The 25,342-nt window shown below is 41.5% G+C and overlaps 1 protein-coding gene across 2 annotated transcripts in view; it reads right to left on the bottom strand.

The window, feature by feature from the left end:
- The window catches only part of DOCK4 (dedicator of cytokinesis 4), a 490,280-nt gene that overhangs the window by 191,278 nt on the left and 273,660 nt on the right, over nucleotides 1-25,342 (bottom strand). For both annotated transcript variants that reach the window (XM_077469314.1, XM_077469315.1), the window contains exons 20-26: nucleotides 20,698-20,798; nucleotides 19,826-19,907; nucleotides 19,272-19,442; nucleotides 16,016-16,208; nucleotides 13,484-13,611; nucleotides 8,738-8,872; nucleotides 6,477-6,575 (exon numbers count right to left, since the gene is read on the bottom strand). In XM_077469314.1, coding sequence (XP_077325440.1) covers nucleotides 6,477-6,575; nucleotides 8,738-8,872; nucleotides 13,484-13,611; nucleotides 16,016-16,208; nucleotides 19,272-19,442; nucleotides 19,826-19,907; nucleotides 20,698-20,798 — 909 coding nt within the window. The remainder of the gene's footprint in view (nucleotides 1-6,476; nucleotides 6,576-8,737; nucleotides 8,873-13,483; nucleotides 13,612-16,015; nucleotides 16,209-19,271; nucleotides 19,443-19,825; nucleotides 19,908-20,697; nucleotides 20,799-25,342) is intronic.

The raw sequence follows: 25,342 nt of genomic DNA, 5'->3' as shown, positions 1-25,342 counted from the left end.
ACTCAAGGAAAATACTTTGAATTCCAGTCTATTGATTTGCATTTCTTTATCACAATCACTAAGATCCTGAATCTTCAAACTACATTACACTCCCATGTTATGAATATGAGGAGAATGGGGAGGTATTTTGAGGCTCTAACACACTTTCTTCCCTAGGGAGTCAATGCTGCTCTTTCCACTGATACATTACAATAAGCGTTTTTATTTTAGCACAAGACCTGTGTTACCAGTAGGATCACAATATTTAAATAAATAGAAAAAAATCAACAAAATTTAAGGACTGGTAAGTTATGTTATATAACATTTTCAATTGTGGATATAGATATACATTAAAGGCTAAGTTCACCTTTGTTTTTTTCTAAATTCCAGCCCCCCTATGTACCGATATAGCATTAATGTACTTCTTGTATTTCTGAAGCAAGGACGAGCCAGAAGCGGTCGGTCTTGTAAACTAGCGTTCGTAATGGAGAATTAACATTCGTGATGCAGCAAATCATGAAATCTCGAAATGCAGCGCACATTCGCTTATACTTTAATGGGATAATAATGAAGCTGCTTTGCTGGCGATACTGATGAAGTTATGCAATGGTATTTTAAAAGGCTTTAATTTTCTAGTGATTTCAAAAAATATATTATGCTTGTTTTTTTAGGGTTTTTTTATGGGCAAGTTACCACACCATTAACCCATAGTTTGTAAGATCAAAGATACAACTATGTTGGTGTCCCTTGTTAATTTTACATTGTATTTTCTTTAAATGTAACTGCCTACTCCCAAACTGTCATTTGAAGTAAAACACATAGCCAAGTATTATTATCCACAATTTTTTATTGTGAATTAAAAAAAGAAAACAAATAAATAAAATTAGACATGCTAACCGCCAATAGAACTTAACCAAAAAGTGCATTCTATGCATCCAAAAATATAAAAAATATACCAAATCATTATTCGACCAAAAAATAAAATAAAAGCCTCATGCACGTGTCCTGCTTCTTAATATAGGTGGCCAACAATGCCAAGAATTGGTGAAAGCAGGGGTCCGTCGTCCGGAGATAATTCCAAAAATCATCCGGATCATTCTCCTGGAGCTCTCACAGCAATGGCATATGACATAATTGGTCATGATTAATAAAGCAACCAAAATTTGGTCCAAGAAATCCTCCTCCTCCTGGACTGGACTTGGGTCAAAGCAATAACTCCAAGGCCAATAATAAATAACACGCTATCTCCTCCGGTTCCACAACATGTCTGATTGACAAACGGCCATTCGGAAAAGAACTGAAAAGCGCAAAATCAACACTCACCAAACTTCTACGAACACGAAATTAGCAGAAGGAGCCCAAAGGGTGGTGCCTGTCAATTGAACTTCCTCTTTATTGGCTCGTAGTACGTCACTCGTGTTTGTTGGCAGACAATTGTGTACCGTTTGTATGCAAGACAAGTTCACGGCATACACCCTTCGGACAAAAGACTGATGCTTTGTCTGCAAAAAATCTGATCGTGTGTACGAGGCTTCTTCATAGATGTTAAAAGACACTTTTCGATAACTTCTGCCCTACTTCACGTTCAGACTTTAGGTCATGACACAGAAAGGTGTTGACCAGCTCAGGGTAGATGATGCAGGGAGTGTGCTAATGAGATCAGATGGTCAACTCCTTCCTGAGTCATGACCTAAAGTCTGACCAGGAAGTAAGGCAGAAGTAATTGAGCAGTGTGTTTAAACAGCTATGAAGAGAGGGAGGTAAGCTCTTAGATTTTTGCAAAAGTAGTACATTAATGCTATATTGGTACATAGGCGAGCTAGAATTTAGAAAAAAAATAGGTGAAACTATCCTATAAAAGGCATAGTCACAGTTTTGTGAACACGTTATGCATCACTTGTTGATGCATGTGCATTAATAAGCATTACATCACAGACCTTTATTTTTTATTTTTTTCTGTTTCAATATGTTTATTGTGAGTTTTTGAATAAACAGTAGTAAACAAAAGAGCATAATCATCTCCTTGTGAGCCCTCGCAGGGGTCACTAATCACGAATATAAATCCAAAGGGCTAACCATCACAATATATTTCTAATAAACTCAGGATAATAAAGGGAGATGAGCAAAAAATGGAATCTAGACTGATTCAGTGTCAAACAACTCGTCTCTTAATCATGTTCTGCGAGTAAGCCCTGTTCCTGCCACCCCCGTCCATGGGAGATAGCAGTTTTTAATTAGCAATGGGAGAGATTACTAATGAGAGAGAAGAGAACTAGAGAACAGAAGAAAGAAGGGTAGGGAGAAAGAGAAGACAGAAAAGAAAAAAAAAAAAAAAGAAGGGGGGGGGGGAGAAAAGGAAGGGGGGAAAGCTCGGGCTCGGACGCCCCGCCAGGAGAATTCAGACCAAGCCCAGGCATGCCGCTTGGAGCGTGGGGAACTCATAAGAGATCCACGGCTCCCAGATCTTCAGAAATTTAGCATGAGAATCATGGACAATACTGGACATAAGTAACATAGCAGTCATACGTGTCAACCCCTTAAAAATCTACCCGTTGTGACTTCCAGGCTTGGGCAATGGTCCGCTTGGCCGCTATAAATAGATAGGCAGCCAGCTTCTGTTGAGGGCCGCGCAGGCCAGGAACCGGGCAGTGTAGGAGAGCTAGCCTAGCGTCCCTTCGAATCGTTAGATGAAAGAGTGTCTGCAGTAAACCAAAGATCCTAGACCAGAACCCCACCAACCTTGGGCAAGCCCACCATGTGTGCATGACATCACCTCGCTGACCACAGTTGCGGAAGCATCTGTCAGTACTCCCAGGGAATGCCCGAGCCGTGCGGGCAGGCACCCAATACCATCGGAACATTACTTTATATGCGGCCTCTAAGGTATTTGTGTTGAACGAGCATTTGGCGACCGTGTGCCAGGCTCTGTTCCAATCCTCAGGGTCTACTGGGGCCTGAAGGTCCTTTTCCCATTGAGTCATATAAGAGAGGGGTGCTGATGGCGGGCGACCATTCAGGGAGGCATAAATGGCCGAGATGAGGCCCAGGGACCCTGGGGAGTGATGGCATGTATGTTCAAAAAAAGTTTTTTGGAAGGGATAGGTGGACGTGCGGCGCAATGCTCCAATCCAGTGCTTTAATTGGATAAAGTGATAATGCTCCGTGACCGGCGCCCCCTGCGCTTCCCTGATACTCTCCCAGGAGGGGAAAGAACGTGAAGATAGAAAATTTTGAACTTGTGGGTAGCCATGCGAAGACCACCAGGAGAATGCCTGGGGCTCCACATGACCGGGAAGGAAAAGAGGGTTATGGGTGATGGGGAGTAGGGGTAGGAAGGGGGACATCAAATTGTTAACTGATCGAACTGAGTCCCACACCTGCAGACCATGAAGCAGCATGGGGCTTAGAGAGGGAGGGCGTAGATTCCTGGGGAGCCATAGGAGTGCCTGAAGTGAACACGGGTCAGAACCAGGTACCTCAAGGAGCACCCACAGAGGAACATCCGTGGTTGCATGAAGCATGGTCAATGGGGAGATCTGGGCTGCAACGTAGTATTTAGAGATGTTGGGGACCCCCAGGCCTCCCCGGAGCCTGTGGGTATAAAGGGTCGCTCTAGGTGTCCTAGGGCGTTTGCGCGCCCATATAAATTGGAGGATCCTATTCTGCAGGAGTCGAAGGAAAAAAGCGGGTACCCGGACAGGCAGAGTGCGAAAATAATAAAGGACTTTGGGAAGTATCGTCATCTTTGCCGCCGAGATCCTCCCTACCCAGGAGAGTGAGGGAAATTGCCAGGTTTGCATAAGGGTGGACACCATGCGTAACAGGGGATAAAAATTGGCAGAGAATAGGGAGGAGTAAGCTGGAGTCAATTTGACACCTAAATAGTCAATCGAGTGCGATGCCCAACGATAAGGAAAATGGTCTTGAAGTCGCTGTACCAGTTCCAAAGGGAGGTTAACATTCAGCGCTCTGGTTTTGGAGTGGTTAATTTGGAGACCTGAGAAGGCTGAAAATTGATCTAATACAAGTTGCAGGTTGAGCAGGGAGATGAGCGGGTTTGAAATGGTCAAGAGGGCGTCGTCCGCGAATAGGTTCACTTTGTATTGAGTGCTCGCGTATTTTACTGATGCCGACGGTGCGGAATATAGGGCTTGGATCCATTGCAGGAAATGTGGACCAAATCCCCATTTGGTTAGAACAAAATAAAGGTAATCCCACGAGAGCGAATCAAACGCTTTATATATGTCTAGGGAAAGCAAGAGTCCTGGAATTTTGCGCTGATTAAGTATATGGAGGAGATGGACCAATAACAATAATTGTCACTGCAACTCATTGCACATAGTGTGTATCATAAGGCATTGTACTATAGAAAAGCACTACTAAAAGTATTTATAAATATTGACCAAAAATATCCATGCCTGAACTGCAGTGAAAAAAAAAAAAAAAAGATACTTCTATAACTTTGCTCTAGGTTTGTTTTTTTTGCCTTTAAGGGATTACTAATCTGAAGCCATCTGTTGGAAAATACTGCTACTGACTAAACCTCCAAACATACATAGCCAATTAAGTACTAGCTACCATTTTCCAGAATAGGTTAGAAAAGTGAATACTTGGTTTGCTATAGCCTTATATTTCCTGTTATCCTATTTTGTGCACATAACAGTTTCCTTAACTGAGATTCTACAGATTTACTTTTATAGTCACCTACATTAACCACTTGCCTACTGGGCACTTAAACCCCCCTCCTGCCCAGACCAATTTTCAGCTTTCGGTGCTTTCACACTTTGAATGACAATTACTCAGTCTCATGACTGCAGCCAAATACATTTTTTGTCCTTTTTTCAAATAGAGCTTTCTTTTGGTGGTATTTGATCACCAATGGGATTTTAGTTTTTTGTGATATAAATTAAAAAAGACTGAAAATTTAGAAAAAAAAACAAAACAAAATTTTCTTAGTTTCTGTGATATCATGAATTTTGGCAACAATTTATACTGCTACATACCTTTGGTAAAAATAACCCAAATTAGTGGATATTATTTGGTCTTTGTGAAAGTTATAGACAGTCCACATAGACAGTTATGGACAGTCCACAAGCTGTGGTGCAAATCATAAAAGATTGATCACACCCGATGTACTGGTGGCCTATCTCAATTCTTGCGACCCGAACAAGCCAGGAAAGTAGTAATACCCCCCAAAATGACCCCTTTTTGGAAAGTAGACATTCCAAGGTATTTAGTAAGAGGCATGCTGAGGTTTTTGGTGTTGTCATTTTTTCCCACAATTCTTTGCAAAATTAAGATTTTTTTTATTTTTTCCCACAAAATTCTCATTGTAATAGATTATTTCTCTAACGTGGCATGTATATAACACAAATAATGCCCCAAAATACATTCCAATACTCCTCCTGAGTATTACGATACCACATGTGTGAGACTTTTTCAAAGCCTGGTCACATAGGGAGGCCCAACATGCAGGGAGCACCATCACGTGTTCTAGGAGCATAAATTACACATCTAACTTGTTGACTACCTATTACACTTTTGAGGGCCCTGGAGCACCAGGACAATGACACGCGACACTTACGTGGCACTGATGGCAGATGGCACTAATATGTGGCACTGATGACACCTGACACTGATGAAAGATGGCACTAATATGTGGCACTGATGAAAGATGGCACTAATATGTGGCACTGGTGACACCTGACTCTGCTGACAGATGACACTGATAGGTGGCAATGATGAACCGTGACACTGATAACAGATGGCACATGACACTGACATGTGGCACTGATGACACATGACGTGAATCTGACAGGTAGCACTGGGGACAGGTGGCACTGGGGACAGGTGGCACTGGGGACAGGTAGCACTGGGGACAGGTAGCACTGGGGACAGGTAGCACTGGGGACAGGTAGCACTGACAGGTGGCACTGGGGACAGGTAGCACTGACAGGTGGCACTGACAGGTGGCACTGACAGGTGGCACTGACAGGTGGCACTGACAGGTGGCAGTGGGGACAGGTGGCACTGACAGGTGGCAGTGGGGACAGGTTGCACTGACAGGTGGCAGTGGGGACAGGTGGCACTGACAGGTGGCAGTGGGGACAGGTGGCACTGACAGGTGGCAGTGGGGACAGGTGGCACTGACAGGTGGCAGTGGGGACAGGTGGCACTGACAGGTGGCAGTGGGGACAGGTGGCACTGACAGGTGGCAGTGGGGACAGGTGGGCATGTATGTTGCATGTGTGTTTCACTGTTAGTGTTAACACGCAGAGGGGAAGTAAACAGGAGGATGTCCAGGGACGTCCACCCGGCAGTTAGTGTCCGCGCTGTAGCCATCTTTTGGATATAGCATGGGTGCGAAGTGGTTAAACCAGAAGAATTTTTTTTTTTTAAAGCAGATGGATTTGTCAGCTTATGAACACAGCACTGATCTTAGTTGCCTGGTTCCAAAAAAATAAAGTAAAACGAAATATTTAAGTCAAGAGGCATACCCTTAGCTCTTCCTTTGTGTTGAAGCTCTCAAGAAGTTGTTGGTAATGTCTGTCTGTCATTTGTCTCAACAGAGAGAGCAAAGATGCCACAAACTCCCCCTAAAAGGAAGAAATAAATGCAAAAACATAATTACCCATAGCTATCAGACAGACATAATTTAGGATGAATATGATAGATAATGTGACATAAGATCCTCATTACTAATAGCATAGACAACAAATAAATTGTTTGGCCTTATGCGTTAAAGTGGTTGTACTGCACTTATGGTTCATAAACTTTAAAGCATTTGATACCCCAACACTTCATATTCCTCATATGTGCCTGCTGTAACATTTAGCACTTACATAAGAAAGTATCCAGTTCTCTGTGTATTACTTCCTTTGTGTGAAAAAACTGGTGTTCCTGCTAGTTCCCTTGCTTTCCTAATAACAAATCACCACACTAAGCAGGAGAACACAACGTGGTCAGTTCTCTAGTTATGCTGGGAGCTCAGTGTACTCTCCTCCAATGATCAGACTTGTCCTGGCACCCCAACCCCCATCCCCCCGATCCCCCGCTGCACAGCCATTTACCGGCAAGCCCAGTGTGCTGCTTCTTTTCCTCCCCCCAGCTCTTACACAGCTGAGAACAGAGGGAATGTGATTGCTTATAAGGCCCCTTTCACACTGAGGCACTTCTAAACTGCCAATAAAACACAGAGTGCTTTTGAAGAGCTTTTCAGGCACTTTTGATGAGCTTTCCGTTCATTTCAATGGAGAGGAGCATTTTTTACCGCCCTGCCAGCGCAGTGCCCATGTATGAAAGCATTAGTGATTTTAATGAAAATAGGTTTTCATGAGCTTTTCAGGGGCTTATTTAAGCATGAACATGCCCGAAAAGGGCCTCAGTGTAAATGGGGTCTAAAAAAAGGAAAAAAAAGGGGTTTATAATGTTTTTTTTTTTTAACCCTATACAAAAATGTTTTGCCTTTAATTGCTATTTTAAACTGAATAGGTTGTTTTACAAGTTGATTGTTTACAATCACCTTAAGCTATCAAAAAAGCATTTAAAATTCAAAAGTGAACATGAAAAAAAGAGAGAGAACAAAAGTAAAAAATCTGAAGGACTGCTGTAGGGAGATTGCAAGAAGTTTTAAATAATAGTAACAAGGCAAGGCATTTGCCTAAATTTATGGGATAGAGAAAGGGATTTAGGCCAGTGAAATATTGGAATTGCCCTCTCAGCCATGACCATGTACATTACAATGGCACTTATATAACTATTGCAAAAGCTACTTAGGGTGCTTAGTGTTTACAGCATAAAAACAACAGTCTGGTTGCTTTGTCCCGTGCTTTTTGGCACAAGTTTTTTCAACTAGGTCCAGCAATTACTGAAAAGCTTTTGCAGCTTAACTATCAGATCCATTCTTTAATACACAGCAATTGTAAATGAACCACTTGATCTGGTGTTTACTAAACAGCTTGTGTGGCATGTTACACTGCGAATAGGAAACCAAGCTTACCATCAATGGAAGGAGGAGTGACTTAGAAGAGAGACACGTTGTGGAACTGATGAGATCTGTGAGCAGGTCCCACTGGCTGAGCAGTGGACTTCGCCTGCAGCACAATGTTGTCAATACTCCAGCCTCACACTGGAATCAAATGCTTTAGGATAAAGCTCTAAATGTAGGCTTTTAACATGTAATCACGGTATTGATTGAATGCATGCTATGATATAGTGACTGTTACAGGTTATCTCAAGTTTACCTGGAAGTGGTGAGGGATTCAACCTTTTAAAAATATACATATTTTATACATATAATATAGTACAAGATCAGATGCTGCGATTAGTTTTAATTTAAAGATTCATAATCTTTCTCTAACAGATTAAATATAATGCATCACACATTCAGCAGGGCTGGCACAATATAGGAAGCAGATGCATCGTCAAAGTGGGCAGTCCACAACCAGGGATGGGCAAGGAAAGCCTATCAAGAAGCCCGTAATATTATAACTCTCAGCTATAGCTACATTATTAGCTTTGGTAGGGGTCATTTTGCTATATGTACATACACAAACACATACACTTTGTTATTATATGATAAACAGATGTTCTACTTTATGCGTGTACTGTAGCAGTCTACATTTTGTATAGCATGCAGGCATTTTCACCAGATCATCTTATTTTAAAAGAAACTTCTGGTACAGAAATATTCAAGCATTGTAAGAAATGTATAGTATAGCGATTATCTACAGCCCAAGAAAAAAAAAAAAACACTTACAGTCACATCTTGAAACTGTAACCTCATTGCTGAGCCTGACTGCTGAGGCCGACTTGTAATCTCCAAAATTGTCCTCAGTAAAACATCCAGCAGACTGTTAACAATCACATCAATTTCCTTCATGGCACACTTTTCCTAAAACACAGAAATATCTACAGATGAATAACACTTAAAAAGCACTTCGTTTAAAAATTCTCACAAGTAATTTTAAATATGTGGTATTTATTCTGCAATCAATAATACAGAATGGGATTTTCTTCCATAATCCTATCCTTCCTGCCATTTAAACAGTTCTGAACACCTGGGAGTAGGAAGGATTGGTGATCATGCGACCACTATCACAGTGGTCACATGATCATAATCCAATACTGCCAGCTACCAATCTTTAACCTGGACCCAGGGGCGGTGCTACCACTAGGCAAACTAGGCAGCCGTCCAGGGTACACTGCTGCCTAGGCCGCCTGGATACTGGTGTTCCTACTCTCTCCTCTCTGCAGCAAGCAGCAAAGTCTCAGCATAAGCAGGCAGCCGCCGCTCCATTTGCACATAGTGTCAGAGGCGTAGTGGTGGGGCGGAGGACTGTGTCCCGACTCCTGAATAAATGGAAGCAAGCAAACATTCATGGATGGGCACTGGTAGGCTGCATTGATAGGCACTGGTAGGCTGCCTAGGGTGTCAAAAATCCTTGCACCGGCCCTGCCTGGACCGAGAGCTGTCTGACAGCCCAATCTTTGTGCTGGGCATGTGCAGTGAGTGCGCTCTCAGCATATCAACATTGGCTGCCCAGTGACACATATGTGTAGCATTTGGCCATTAAAGCACACCCTTTTGCATCTCCTGCACGGTCGTAAAGGGGTTTAACAGAGCTAGTGAACAGTGTTTATTCAGAGCATATCCTGCAAATAAAATACATTAGGGCAGCCATTCTCAAACTTTTTAACATGGAGGAATCCTTGAAATAACTTTCCGTTCTCAGAGAGTCTCTGCTAATAATTACTATATCAACAGCTCAAGAGTACATACCTGCGATGGTCACTGGGAAGAACACTCTTCACATTTGTAATAATTGGGAAGAATCCTCCTGCTACAAATCATTGTTGTTAGTGGTTTTGTTCTGAGAGGCAGAAATTGCTCAAAGAACCCCTAGTAACCTGCAGAATAATCCTAGAGTTCCATGGAACCCTGATTGGGAAAGCCTGCACTACAGTATGCATCTTGTGCAGCCGCTTGGTCTTTGATCTGCCTTGCGTCACAACTCTTTTTTCCTTTGTACCCCAAAGCTTGCACATCTCTAAGTCTACAGAAAGAACGGTACTATATCATACTTCACAGCCAATAGCAGATACCTGCACACTATTACAGAAACATTGATTTCCACATATTTAAACAGTAACATTATCTTATGTATCTTATGAGACACAGTTTATGCAGAAAGAATGCATTTATTATATATATATATATATATATATATATATATATATATATACACATATATATATATATATATATATATATATGTGTGTGTGTGTGCGCGCAAGGCCATAATTCATATTATAATGTCATACATTTAGAGCTCTATGTATTATTTTGTTTGGACCCAGGCTTTTTCTCATATGTTGAAAGTTAATGATTAAGGATTTTAAATTTCAAGGATTTACAATTTAAGGATCCTTTTAAGGATTTACAATTTCATTGACACCACTATATTTGCATATCAGGTTTAAATGCCTCTCTCGTATTTACTGGGGTTCATACAGTTGTACTGGGGATTTGTTAGTGATGGTAAGGGTTTTCTTCCATAATCGTGGAGTAAATAATAAAAAAGTATTTATTAAGGTAATTTGATTGTTTAGAGATGATGTTTTTTTTGAAAGTTGTGTTTGTGTGCGATTGGCAAACTCTGAGTGGAGTGGACCTTTTCTTTATAGCACTGTTCTGCAGTCTTGTCATTTCACGTCGCTATGGATGTTCTAAGCTTCTCTGTACAAATGCTTTAGTAAACCTGTCTGGTCTCAATAATTGTTCAAACAAACAACACTGTGGCTTTTGCTGGTGATTGAGGTTCTGCCCCTGGAAAGTTATGGCCACAAAAGAAAAAACTTGAAAAGTGGCCCCATGGAATGGTCACCCCATTACCTATGTAGATTTAAATGAAATCTATTAATAATAGAGGGCTATGATAATTGTTATCAGTACATGTCTCTATGGTAATTCTTTTCTGGTTCTGTTTTATGTTTCAAATAACAAACCGTATGCTGTTGCTAGGAAGTGTTACCTCTTTGGATTGTATATGCACCCCTGTCACTCGGCAGTATCAGCAGTTACTTCAGGTCTGTCATCTGCACTCATCTCTGGATTATCTTTAGCCTTCCCTTTTTGCTTATCCTGGTAAACCTTTACGGGGTCATTTCACTTACTCTGTTAGTGTTCAGTAAACTTATTTGGTTGGTGTAAAGTGTTACTACTTGAGTCTTGGTAACCAAGCATGTTGATCTGTTAATGGTTAACAGTGGTTTTGTTTTGTAATAAATATTAAAGTTTATTTCATAATTTAAATTTAATTAAACCCAATAACGGGGCCACTGCCCGCAAACTTCATCATTGTTTACGTAATTATTTAGGGATGTTTCAGTTGTATGATGGGTGGTTATGTGGTGTACAATTCTATGTTAAATGCAGTGATGAGGCTTACTATTGGAGGCAAAGGCTTAAGCACAGCATGGACCAATCCAGATCCTTCATAGGTACAGAAGAATTGACTTGAAAGTGCTCTTCCTTTAGTTGTCTAGTATTATCCCCAAAAATAAAGATACAATATGTCCTTTTCCAACACCCCGCACATGTATTGCTTAGCCAGCTTTTTTTGTTACCTGTATGTTATTTTGAAAAAGCTGAATAGATGTTTTTACCAGCAACTCCTTCCAATTGATTCTTCACTAACAAATATGACACCAAGGCATTGCATCTACAAAGAAATTTATAGGTACCTTCTAAAACCCTCTCCTACCAGAATGACACATCTTAAATTACAATGTGTTACATGAATGAAATAGTATTTTAATTTATATCCTTGATCAAGAAGGTTAACCTGAACAACATATTTTAGGGCCCATCATACAGGTCAGCTGCACTTTTTATTTTTTGAAAATAGAATAAGCTAAATGAAGCGCACTCTGGGTGGGGTGCAATAAATAAAAAGTCAATCATGTGTTAAATGAAGTCCATAATAGAACGTCCATATATACAGTGCAGGAACTAGTATCTAGGAAGGCTGCCTGCTTGCAGATAGAAGTGGATCTGAAACATAGACAGGAAAGAAAGCGGCGCCTTCTAAGCATGGTAAATAAAAAGTTCTTTAATGGGTTCGGTGTGTAAAAAAAGCAAATACACTCACAAACAGACGATGGGAACGAGCATGTAACATAGGAATCATCCGCACTTCTCCAGGTGGAACAGACTAGGACTGGTGTGTGCCAAGAAACTATCCCTTGTAGCGACTGCAATGGTGGAGCCCAGCGCTGTCGGTGTCCAGGGAAGAGGATCTGCAGGCACCAGAATGTATTACTGTGATGTCATCACTTCCGGATGCAAGGTCAGCGGGAGGGTGCACGCGATCGAAGCATGTGTGCTTCTTCCTCAGGCTCTAATGCCTGCGGTGCCTGCAGATCCTCTTCCCCGGACACCGACAGCGTTGGACTCCACCATTGCAGTAGCTACAAGAGATAGTTTAAACACCGGTCCTAGTCTGTTCCACCTGGACAAGTACGGATGATTCCTATGTTACACGCTCGTTCCCATTGTTTGTTTGCGAGTGTTTTTGCTATTTTTGCACACCAAACCCATTAAATAACTTTGTATTTACTACTCTTAGAAGGTGCCGCTTTCTTTCCTGTTTCTTTTTTTCAGCTTTTTTGTTACGCTGTGAGAGTAACACCCATGATACAACCAATTGGTGGAGTCAAAGATGCAAACTACCACATGGATATATTGCATATAATGGTGTTTTTTTTATTGTAAGAAGGTGGCAAGACAACCAGTAACATTCACCCAAAACAGACAAATCTGGTTTGAGTGGAGCCAGTCTTAAATATACAGCTTTAAAATGAAACACAAGCTAAATACAGTTTAAATACATATAGGTTCACTGTTTTGGATTGCGGTTCTGATCATGCTCTCATGCAAGTCAGAAAGATCGCTCTGCTATTTCTTGGTTGATTCCCCTGCTCATTGGACAGAGGTAATGCCTCTGATTAAAAGTCCAATAAATAGACTGGAGGGTTAAATGTGATCTAGTAAGCAACATTACTGAACCAGGGAACTTGGGATTATGCAATCAGACATGTGTGTGTAAATCTTTAGACACAGATTGGCTGTACAGGATAACAAATCACTTGACAGGTAAACATATAGATTCAACATTGCATTTAGCCGTTTGCTCTCAGTGGGGCTTTATCAGTAACCAGCAAAAGTGCACCTGACACAGAAATCAGATTAGACCCAGCATGTAATCATAAATTCAAACCTTTGAAAGTTAATTTGTGATCAAAGATGAGCCCTTGCACCACAGTATGCTATTTAAATAAAATGTGGAGGGGTAAAAAAACATCTCTACAGCTGTACGCCAAGCACCTGCAGTGCACTTCTCCTATATATAGATTACTGTAGAAATAGTTTACAGCCTGTTTTGGATTACTGTTCAGCATGCTGTATGTTAATGTATATAATAAATGTCTTGCAATTACTTACTGAGCTGCTTTTCTTGCTTAGACAAAACATGTTGCTAAGGATACGTGCGCACATTACAAGATCTCTATGCTCCTGCAGATGCATGTGGAGGTGGTGGAGGACAATGGGGAGGAGTATAAAACGGGACTCTGAAATGACACATGGTTTTTAATATCATTATTACACAGGTCAGTTCTGACATTTAGTAGGCTCACATTTTGTATGTAGTATTAATATACAGCCAAAAATATTCAATACAATTTATCACATCAACAGCTAAATTTGGCATACTTAATATACCGACTCTGAAATGGTCATGTCCTGCTGTTGCTATGAAACAGATCATATTAAAAATAAGCACTACATCACTGCAAACTACACTGAATATTTCTCTTTAGTATTGCAGCCCATTTCTACAAATAAATCATCAGTCATGTTGACAACACAAAATGCATTAATTTTTAAGTGCAACATTCTAAATTACTTATATTTGTGTTAATTTCCTAGATATCGATTGCTACAGCTCTTAATTGGGGTTTAAATATTTTATTTGTTTTTTATTTAAAAAAAAATTAAAGTCATTTTCTGGCAAAAAAATTAAGATGTTGCAAAAAAACAAAACAAAAACAGCCCTGGTTAAAGAAAAAAAAAAAGAAAAAAAAAAGGTTAATTCATCATATGCTAAAATAGATAAGTCTGTGCCCTGTATAATAATATTAAGAATTAAGTAGCTGCACCCCTCGCTGGCAAGCACAATCAAAACTTCAAAGTCACACATTCAGCTTGGGCTTTAGTGAACACCATCAAAGTACACGACAGACATCAATACGGTGCAATTGATCTGCAGGCCTCTCTATCTACATGAACAAGGGTTAATCCGGGTCACAGTATCCCCAGGAACTGCAACTCTTCTCCCCCACTGCATCATGTGCACACAAAGCCTTCCATTGGTATTATGTCAAATGTAAGGATAAACCATTTTTAAAGACCTTTACACATTGCAAATGTGCAGCAATTCAATTATTTGTTCTTTTAATGTTCTTAAAGTTGATCAGGGACTACACATATCAAATATTGTTACAAGTACTTACACTCCTCTCTATACACACAGGACAGTGCAGAACAAGGTATGTTAACCCAATGAATAGGGAAAGGTCTGTTGAAGGTCACCTACGAGCTACACTGCCAACTAACCCTTTGTGCTCTCTTTCCTTTTCTTGTGGGCAAGAATACCAAATTTCAGGTCCGCTGTAAGGAGGTGAACTGCAAAGCAAGCAATTTTAGCAAGTCGCCAATACTTAAAGCAGAACTCCAGTCTGCAGCAATATATATATTTATACAACACAGCACATCGCACTGCTGTACATTGACATGAAGTGTACATTTTGTAAACTTCAAATAAAGTTCATACAAAAAAAGCAAAAAAAAGCAAAGGCGAAGCCATGTGATGCGCTGAATCATGCACCGCACTGCCCTCTACTGCAGCCGGCAATGGAGAAATAAATGGTAAATCAATTGAGCAGGTCTCTGATGCAGCATGAATTCAGCCTCAAGGGAAGCTAAAAAATTAACAGACTCGTTGTCTGGATCAACGAGTCAAAAAGGCCTAAAACAGGGAAATGAATGCAGTCACCATGTGGAAGAATTTTACCACTTAATTTTCCTGAAAATTCATAGTTTGACTTTTCTTTGTACCATAGAGGAACACACATTAACTCATCACCAGTTCTTGAATCTCTGTGATCAGTAACTGTATGTTTCTCTACTGATAGAGCAAACTAGCATGGACATTTAAAATATGAAGAGGAGATTTATTAAATTCAGCTGCTTTGCATATTGCAGGGCTCTCCAAACGTTTTAAACCAAGGACCGGTTCACTGTCCTTCAAACTTAAGGGGGGGGGTCGGACTATGGCTATCGGGAGTACAAAAAGTCCCAGCGTCAGAGGGAGTAAATAATGCCCCATCACTGGTGTCAGTGGGAGGAATTGTGCCCCATCATTGGTGTCATTAGGAAGAATTGTGCCCCATCATTGGCAGGAATTGTGCTCCATTGTTGGTGTCATTGGGAGGAATTGTGCCCCATCATTGGTGTCATTGGGCGGAACTGTGCCCCATCATTGGTGTCACTAGGCCCCATTGTTGGTGTCAATGGGAGGAACTGTGCCCCATCAATGGGGCCCCATTGTTGGTGTCATTGGGAGGAAATGTGCCCCTTCATTGGTGTCATTGGGCCCAATTGTTGTTGTCAATGGAAGGAACAGTGCCCCATCATTGCTTTTATTGGGCCCCATTGTTGCCGTCAAAACTGTTCCCCATTGTTGATGTAATTGGAAGCAACTGTGCCTCATCGTTGGTATTGCTGGGGGGAAATTGTGCCCTTCATTGGTGTCAGTAAATAAAATAGCACCCAAACCCCAGATAAAAGCAAGAAAGGGGTGGCAGTTTGGAGACCACTGGCATATTAATTCATATATATCTATATCTTAAACTTCTATGTATGCACATGAACATTTGCTTGTCCTCAGTTATGCAAAGATTATCATATTTTTACCTGGATTGCTGTACAGCTCACTCTCCACTGATTTTGCAATACACTGAAGTTTTACATCTTGAAGCGCATCATCTGCGTGCATGACTGTTGGCAGACTGCCCAGAGTATCATGCACCATTTTTGCCACTTCCCGAACATCAAACAGTTTCAGCAGCTCAGAGTAAACAGCTGGGAAAGAATTCAAAAACACAGCCTGGAGTGGTGGGAATGAAAGGACACAGACAAAAAAATAAGCATCTCATGACTAGTGTACACATAGTAACATTCTATGATGTCTCGTCCATGAAACCAAATGAGCAAAATAATTGCCTCAGTGCAGTTTGCACAATTTTGCCTTTGAAGGTTGCTTGAATTCTCCTCAACTGATAAAGGAAGATTCCTAGTCATTTCTTTACGGTCTGTTAAATATACCAATATTAGTGTTTTGCTAGATCTGTTCAATAAGTGAAAAACTACCTGTTGAATGTGTCAAAAATCATGACTCTGCGAAGTTCTTATCATGCACTACTGAACAGTTAAGTAAACCATAGATGGATCGAACTTCAGCCGGTTCAGCAGGAAACGGATGCATTTTGATCTGTTAATAGGCAGGCTGGTTGTACTGAAGTCAATCCATCGATCGACTTCAGTATAACCAGCCTGTCTGTTTTTTTTTTTGCCCAAATACTACCAGTTGCTGTAGCAGCCAGCAGTAATCATTGTATTCTGCCAGTGGAGAAGGCTCTCTGCTGGAAGAACACAAAAGCGCTGCAGAAGGGATTCCCCATCAACACATTCTGTGTTGATGGGGGAAACTAGCACTTTCCTTCAATCACTAGTTTGAAGAAAATTGCATAACATATGGCCTGCCTTATTCCATGTTGTAGAGATAAGGAGAGGGGGAGTTATTCACAATTGGGTAGGGCTAACATAATTTCTTGCAATTTCAGTTCCGAAATATTCTATATTACCAAAAGTATTAGAACATTTGCCTTTACACACACATAAACTTTAATGGCATTCCAGTCTTAGTCCATAGGGTTCAATAATGAGTTGACTCACCCTTTTCAGCTATAACAGCTTCAACTCTTCTGGGAAGGCTGTCCACAAGGTTTAGGAGTGCCTCTTTGGTAATGTTTGACCATTCTTTCAGAAGAACATGTGTGAGGCCAGGCACTGACGTGGACGAGAAGGCCTGGCTCGCAATCTCTGCTCTAATTCATCCCAAAGGTGCTTTATTAGGTTTAGGTCAGAGCTCTGTGCAGGCCAGTCACGTTACTCCACCCCAAACTCAATCATCCATGTTTTTATGGACCTTGCTTTGTGCATTGGTCCAAATCGTTTGGTAGAGGGGGGATTATGGTGTAGGGTTGTTTTTCAGGGGTTGGAATATTGAACCCTATGGACTAAAAGCAGGCATCCCAATATATATTAGCACTGTGCAAAAGTTTTAGTCGGGTGTGAAGAAATGCTGTAAAGGAAAAATAGTTTCAAAAGCATTTGTTTATTTTTTATCATCTAAAATGCAAAGTGAGCAAATAGAAGTAAAATCAAAATCAAATCAATATTTGGTGTGACTATCTTTGGCCTTAAACTAGCATCAATTCTTACACTTGCACTCACTGTACACTTGCACAAAGTCAGGTATTTTGTAGTATTAGAGTAAGGTGTATGACCAATTATACCAAGAAGGTGCTAATGATTATGTAGGTTAAAACACGGTCATTAACTGAAAGAGAAGCCACATAAAACTGGGTGAGGAACACACAAACTCTGCTATAAACATAATGCAGCAGATGAAAGACACATCATACTTACTTCCCTTCAACATCGGAAGATGTTCAGCAGTTCCATCAGCACAAAACTGGGGGAAACCAGTGGGACCCAGGTACATCCATCTTCTGTCCAGAGAAGTCTGGTCAGAAGTGGTCTTCATGAAAGAATTGCAGCCAAAAAGCCTTATCCCCAATGTGGAAACAAGGCTAAGAAACTTAACTATGCACCAAAACATAGGAATTGAGGTGCAGAAAGTGGAAGGTGGTGCTCTGGACTTATGAGTCAAAACTTGAAATATTTGGCTGTGGCAAAAGACAGTTTGTGTGCCAAAGGGATGGGGAGTGGTGCAGGCAACAAACAGTGAAGCATGGTGGATGTTCCCAAGTTTGGGGCTGCATTTTTGCAAATGGAGTTGGAGATTTTGTCAGGATCCATGATGTCCTCAATATTGAGAAATACAGGCAGATACTTATCCCTCATGCCATCCCATCAAGGAGCCTTCTGATCCATGTATGGCTCCAAATGTATCTTGCCGTAATAAAATGACTCCAAACATACAGTCAATGTCATTAAGAACTATCTTCAGTGTAAAGAACACAGAGTCCTGGAAGCAATGGTTTGGGCCCCACAGAGCCCTGATCTCAACATCAAGTCTGTCTGGGATTACATGAAGAGACAGATGTATTTGAGGCAGCCTACAATCCACAGAAGATCTGTGGCTAGTTCTCCAAGATGTCTGGAACCACCCTACCTGCCGAGTTCCTTCAAAAACTGTGTGCAAGTGTACCTAGAAGAATTGATGCTGTTTCAGGCTGGGTTCACGCTGAGGAATGGAGCGGCTCACAGCAGGGGGTCTGGTGCATCTTCATTCACCGGTTCTGGTCTGATTTCAGCCCGAATTTTTGGCTGAATTTGGACCTGAAAATGGACCAAAAAAATGCACAGGACTCCTGTACAATTCACATCAGAGCCGCTCCAGAGATGTGTGAACTAGCTCCATAGAGAGCAAAGGGTGGTCACCCCAAATACCAACTTTTGAATTTTTTTTTTTTTTTTATATAGAAATCAAATATTGATTTGGTTTGGATTTCTCTTCTGTTCGTTTACTTCCCATTTTGTTAATTGTTAAGTGATTGTCAACATTCTAGAAGTTGACATAGTTCTTTCATCATGGACCTTCATTTTTTAATTATTTTTTTCAGAGATGTCAGACATGACCATGTCAAATGTAGTGCACATTTCCAAAATAAGATTAGACCAGTAACAATGCATTTAAACATCTAGGGGTTCACTCGAATTTTATTTTTTAAACAAAAAAAACAAAACAAATTGCCTATAGCCAGCACACAGTCAGATTTTAGCTACTGTTCTAAAAGTTGAACTGAGGGAAAAAAAATCAGGCTCTTTGATACGGGTAATATCTTTTATGTCTTTTATGTCCAGATACTCATAAATCAGTTCATTAAGTGATGTGTTTTAGAATCATTTCAAAATCAGTTACCTGCGACTGAGCTAAAGCACTAGCTCCCTTGCTTTCTTTGGATAGGAAGAAGCGAATTGACATCAAAAGTTCTTGAATAGAACACCTAAACTCCTCCTCATTCTGTCCTCCTGTTGCAAAAGCAAACAGCTTTCGAGACTGAACAATATATTTAAAGATGTATTCTTGGGCCTAAGACAGAATTAAAAAAACTGTTATAATGGATTTACTGTATACAGTAGACACATTTTTTATATATACATATATATATATACATATATATATATATATATACACACACACACACACACACACATACACACACACACTCATGTACATATTTCAAAAATTAAAACTACACTAACAATGATAGCATGAGGCTAGAATAAAAGCGCACAAGTACTTTGAGTACCTAGCTATTCCTATGATCTGAATTACCTGAATTACTAAAATATAAAAATAGGCTGATTGCCAATTATGACTACATCAAAGTGAGGCAGCATTAATCAGTAGCAGAATGTTCAACCTGTATGGAAATCAGTACAAGAACACGCCTGGCTTTTTTCTTTCATTACCTTTAATACCTCCTGGATATGCTCTTGTCTCTCAGCTTCAATTATTCGGTCCACATACCATTTCAGCACTTTTATGAGGTCTCTGAAAAGACAAGATATTCCTTAGAAGTTAGGATTTTAGTAAACAGAAATTTATTAATACAAAAAGGCAATGAAAAAAGGAATGATAATGTTCAAAACTTGGCAATCCACAGCAATCGTAATTGATCTTTTACCTGTTGAGAACAATTTAGACAATGAATGTTGAATGGTGACTGCTGATGGCTGTTATAGGTTACTGCAAATCTCTATTTCTCATTCCATTTGTAAAGCTGAATTCCAGGAATTCAGTCACTTTGTAAAAAGTGAAGGTGCACTATCAGTTAATGGCAATGAGGTGCATGACACCTCCTGGGCTTATCTCTATTATTTACATCTGACAAGTTTATGGCTCTGCAGAGGATGCACTCCAGGCTGAGGGAGAAGCACACAGAGCAGCTACATCCACCCCTCTGCCCTCTCCTGCCCATTTACAGAAGCCTTTGTTATTTGTGAATGTGTTTACATAATACAAAGGCTTCTGTGCTTGGACTGGAGGAGGGAAAGGGTGGGTACAGCAGCGGTAGGTAGGCAGAAGGTCCAACATCTGGCTCCAAAACTACAGCAATAGCTGTCTTCCGGGAGTTCTATAAGCTTGTCAAACTTAAATAATAGAGAAAAGTCCATGAGGTGTCATGCACCTTCTTGAACCCAATTCTTCACGTGCCTTCACATTTTATAAAGAAGATGAACTCCTGGATTTCAGCTTTAATTAGTAACAATGGGAAACTAGGCCAATGGAAAACAAACATCAGACAACTCTTCTAAATACAAGGTCAAAATAAATACCATACCTATAAGCAAGAGCACCAGAGAAATGCCCTTCTATGTAAGTGTCCATTACTGGCTTAAAGTGTTGAAATTTGCTGTCCTGTAGCAAGTTAATTATGTGTACCTAAGAACAAAAATGACCATTAATAAAATACAATCTTTATTAATACTATTAAGCTCCAATTAACTATCCGGAGCATTACATAATACAAAGCACAACTCTCTTAATAAAATGGAGCTTACAATACCATGCATTTAATTCAGATAAACAATGTAAGTACACCTGGATCAATTTAGATAATAAACAACCTGCCAATATGCTTTACGGCAGCCCCTGAACTAGCTGGCAATTTGGCCGCATACCAAAATAATTAATGTATCTATCAATATTCATGGGCTGGTGGTTGCTCTTGTAGATTCCTTTACCTAATCCTGCATTAGAAGAATAGCACCACAGCAGTTAGGTTAGCACCAAAAGCAAATTAACATTTTATTGTAGTTTTTGTCCACATTGTAGAGGTTTCTCCCCAATCCTTGTGTTTGTGGTTACTTCACCTGACTGGGAAAAAATACGATTTGTTCATCATACTTACCTGTAAAATTAATTTCTTTGCGTACATCATGGGACACAGTGTTAGGCTAATATTCATTACCTTCTGGGTTATACTTCATATCCAGGTGAATGGACACTGATAGACCAAAGGTCTTTCAACAGGAATTGATCCCCAATATCATCCCTCCCATACAGGAAATACTTCAGTTTTGTAGCATGCACTGAATCCTCAAAAAAGAGGGGAGGGACCTCTGTGTCCCATAATGTACTCAAAGAAAAGGATTTTACAGCGATGTATGATGAAAAAAATAATTTTTTCTTTTTGATACATCATGGGACACAGCGTTAGGCTGATATTCATTACTTACTGGGATGTCCCAGAGCAGTAACCTTGAGGGGAGGGAGACACCCTGCCAAACAATAGCCATCAGACCTTATACGGCATCCCTCAGTACACTGTGGTTGAAAACACTGAATCCTTGGCTGCTCCAATACCCACTTGATAACATTTTGTGAACGTATGCACTGAAGACCAGGTGGCAGCCTTACAAATCTGAGCCAAAGATACCTGATGGTGAAAAGCCCAGGAAGTTCCTACACCTCTGGTAGAATGAGCTCTCACCCTAAAGGGAGGAGCTTTATGTTTCAGACCATAGGCCTAAATGACCAATTGACGGACCCAATTGGCAATGGAAGCTGCCTGCCCCCTCTTGGGTCCTTTTGGTAGAACAAAAAAGAAGTCTGATCCTCGGATCTCTGCAGCTCTAGACAAATAAACCTTGACTGCCCTGACAACGTTCAAAGAATGCAGTCATCTCTCTTCCACTGAACTAGGCCGAGTGTAAAAAGGAAGACAAAATAATGTCCTGATTTAAATGAAAGGCTGACACCACTTTTGGTAAAAAGAATGGAACAGTCGTAACACGACCCTGTAGTGGTGAAGGATCTAGTATGGTTCCCTGCATGACAGGACTGCCAAATCCAACACCCTTCTAGCCGAGGTAATGGCCATCAGGAAGGCTAGCTTGTGTGACAGCAAGTCTAATGGAATTGCTTTGATAGGCTCAAATGGTTGTTTCTGTAACACAGACAGCACCACGTTCAAGTCCCAAGGATACTTAAGTGACCTAATGGGGGGAAGCAAGTGAGTTACCCCCTGCATAAAGTTTCGAACCAGTGAATGGGAGACTAAAGGCCTTTGGAAGAATACTGATAGGGCCGAAACTTTACCTCTGATTGTACTCAAAGCCAATTTGATTTCCGCAGACGGCTGTAGAAGAGAAAATTCTCCCAATCACATATTTCTGAGGATGCCATTTTTTGGCTTCACAACAAGCAATATAAGTCCTCCAGACCTTATGACAGAGCTTCCTAGTGACAGCTTTTCTAGCATTCACTAGGGTAGCCACCACTGGTCCCACGATGCCATGGTCCTTTAACACATGCCATGCCGTCAGATTTAGAGACTGTAAATTGGAGTAGAATATAGGACCTTGAGACAGAAAATTGGGGCAACGTGGAAGCATCCATGGCCCGTCTATTGTCAGTCTCACAATCTCCAGGAACCAGGGCCTTCTGGGCCAGGCTGGTGCCAGCAGAATGGCTGGAACTCCCTCTCTCCAAATCCTGCACAACAAATGTAGAAGGAGAGGGATCGGAAGGAATGCATTAACCAGGGAGTACTGGCTCCATGGAACTACCAGAGCATCTGCTCCGATTGCCAGAGGATCTTTTGTTTGGGACACAAACTACTGTAGCTTATTGTTGAACCTGAATGTCAGTAGATCGACCTCTGGCCATCCCCAACATAGGGGAATTTCCTGGAACACCCCTGGGTGTAGGGACCATTCCCCCAGACAGATCTGCTGGTGGCTGAGATAATCTGCCTTCCAGTTCTCTACTCCAGGGATATTGACTGCCGATAGAATCTTTACATCCCTCTGCCCAGGCTAGTACATGGTGCAATTTCTTCTGAGCTGAACGACTCCTGGTACCACCTTGGTGTTTATACCTTTAAACCTTGGGGTTTATATAGGGCACTGCAGTTGCAATGTAAGACTGAACCCTGATACGGCAGTCCTGAAGATCCACCGTCCAGGACCGTAAGGCCAGTGGTACTGCCCGTAATTCCAGGACGTTGATGGGCAGGATCCTTGATCATTTCCCCTGAGCTGTGAGCCCTTCTAGGGTCACGCCCCAGCCTGGGAGGCTAGCATCTGTAGTCAGTACTCAAGTTACTGGGAGGAAGGTTCTGATCCTGCAACCACCAGTTTAGGCTTAAGCGTGCCCAAGGAAATAAGTACATTGGATAATCCAGGGCTTGTCCTCTCTTGTTCCAAGCCAACAAGATTTCTTGTTGTGGAGGCCTAGAATGGAACTGGGCATAGGGCACCACCTTGAAAAAGGATACCATCCTCCCTGGAAGACTCATACAGAGCTGAATGGAGGGTTGTCTGGTGCCCCTTATCTGACACACCTGATCCTTCAGAGCACAGATCCTTGTGGGTGACAAGAATACTCTTGCTTGGACTGCATCTAGGAGCAGATCTAAATACTTTAGACTTTGATCTGGTCTCAAGGTTGACTTTTCTGTATTTATAATCCAGTTTAAGCTTTTCAAATACCGCACTGTGCATGTTATGCTCTGTTCTAGAGCGTATAGTGAGTGAGTGATCTCTGAGCAGGAGGTCGTCCAGATACCCGAGTACCAAGATGCCCTTGGGCCCTTAAAAGACCCAGTACTGGTGCTAGGACCTTTGTGAACACCCAGGGAGCTGTAGCAAGCCCGAAGGGTAGAGCCACAAACTGAAAAACTCCAGAACCTCTGATGAGGTTGAAAGATAGGTACGTATAAATACGCACCCTTTATATCGATGGAGGCTAGAAAGTCTCCCACCTGAAGTGAGGCTACTACTGAGCGGACAGACTCCATCTGAAAGGACTGGATCAGTAGATACTGGTTCAGGGATCTTAGGTCCAAAATGGGCTTTGTGTCCCAGTTTAGTTTTGAACCGTAAAAAGGTTTGAGTAAAACCTATGCCCTTTTCGAATACAGGAAGCTCTACAATCACTCCTTGATGCACTAAATGTTGTAGTGCCTGAAGCAATAAGTCTTTATGGAGGATCCAAGGGAACGCTGGATCTTAAAAATCTCTTTTCTCAGGGTCTTTCAAGCCCTGTGCTTTATCTACAAGTCAAGTTCTTGTTTAAGGAAGAGACTGCTACATCTATGGCTGGCATGCTACACTTCTTAAAGTGGGGTACCCCCTAAAAAAAAAAAATTAAAAGTCAGCAGCTACAAATACTGCAGCTGCTGGCTTTTAATAATCGGACACTTACCTGTCCCGGGTTCCAGCGATGCGGGGGAACGAAGCCCCCCCTCGCTCCCCGCTCCGCTCGCGGCGCCGTCATGCATACTGTGGGCACCCGGCTGTGGCTTCACAGCCGGGCACCCACTGCGCATGCGCGAGCGGCGCAGGGCGCCGTGATACGCCGTACAGTCACCTGGGACACGTGACAGGTCCCAGGTGAATGTGCGGCGCGAGGGGAAGTGATGTCACCAGCCCGGGCAATGAAGAAGGCAGACTACGAGGGACCCCCTAGCAACCGGTATTTAGAGGTGAGTAAAAAATTTTTTTTTTGCCAATTATTTTTTTTTTATTTTTTTTAAGAATTTTAAGTAGTTTTATTTTTTGGGGGGCAACTCCACTTTAACTAACGTTTCATCCATGGGATAAAAAGGAGGAACAAAATTCCTGTCAGGATGTTCCCACTCAGCATACACCACCTGTTTCAACAGAGGGTGTAAGGGGAAAGCCTATGTGACCTGAAGAGGCCTCAGAGACCACAGAGAGGACCAGGGAGACTCAGTAATCTCTGCAAGAGGCAACTTAAAGGCAGAAAAAACCATTTCATGTTAGTCCCACTCCTCTTTTTTGAAGACATTTACTAGCCACAAAAAGAGAGTACCTGGGTGTAGTATTAACACACCTCAGAAGGGAGACCCTTTAATAAGGCTCACCAAGCCCCTATGCAACATGCCAAGCACCTTTAGCCTGCCGAGCAACACCTGGTGACTCATGGGACCCTGGTAAGGAGAAATGAACTGCTGTGAA

Source organism: Lithobates pipiens, unplaced genomic scaffold (genome assembly GCF_037356315.1).
Source record: "Lithobates pipiens isolate NorthernLeopardFrog02 unplaced genomic scaffold, aLitPip1_a1.2 Scaffold_8, whole genome shotgun sequence".
Taxonomy (NCBI): domain Eukaryota; kingdom Metazoa; phylum Chordata; class Amphibia; order Anura; family Ranidae; genus Lithobates; species Lithobates pipiens.
This window is presented reverse-complemented; position numbering and strand designations above follow the sequence as displayed.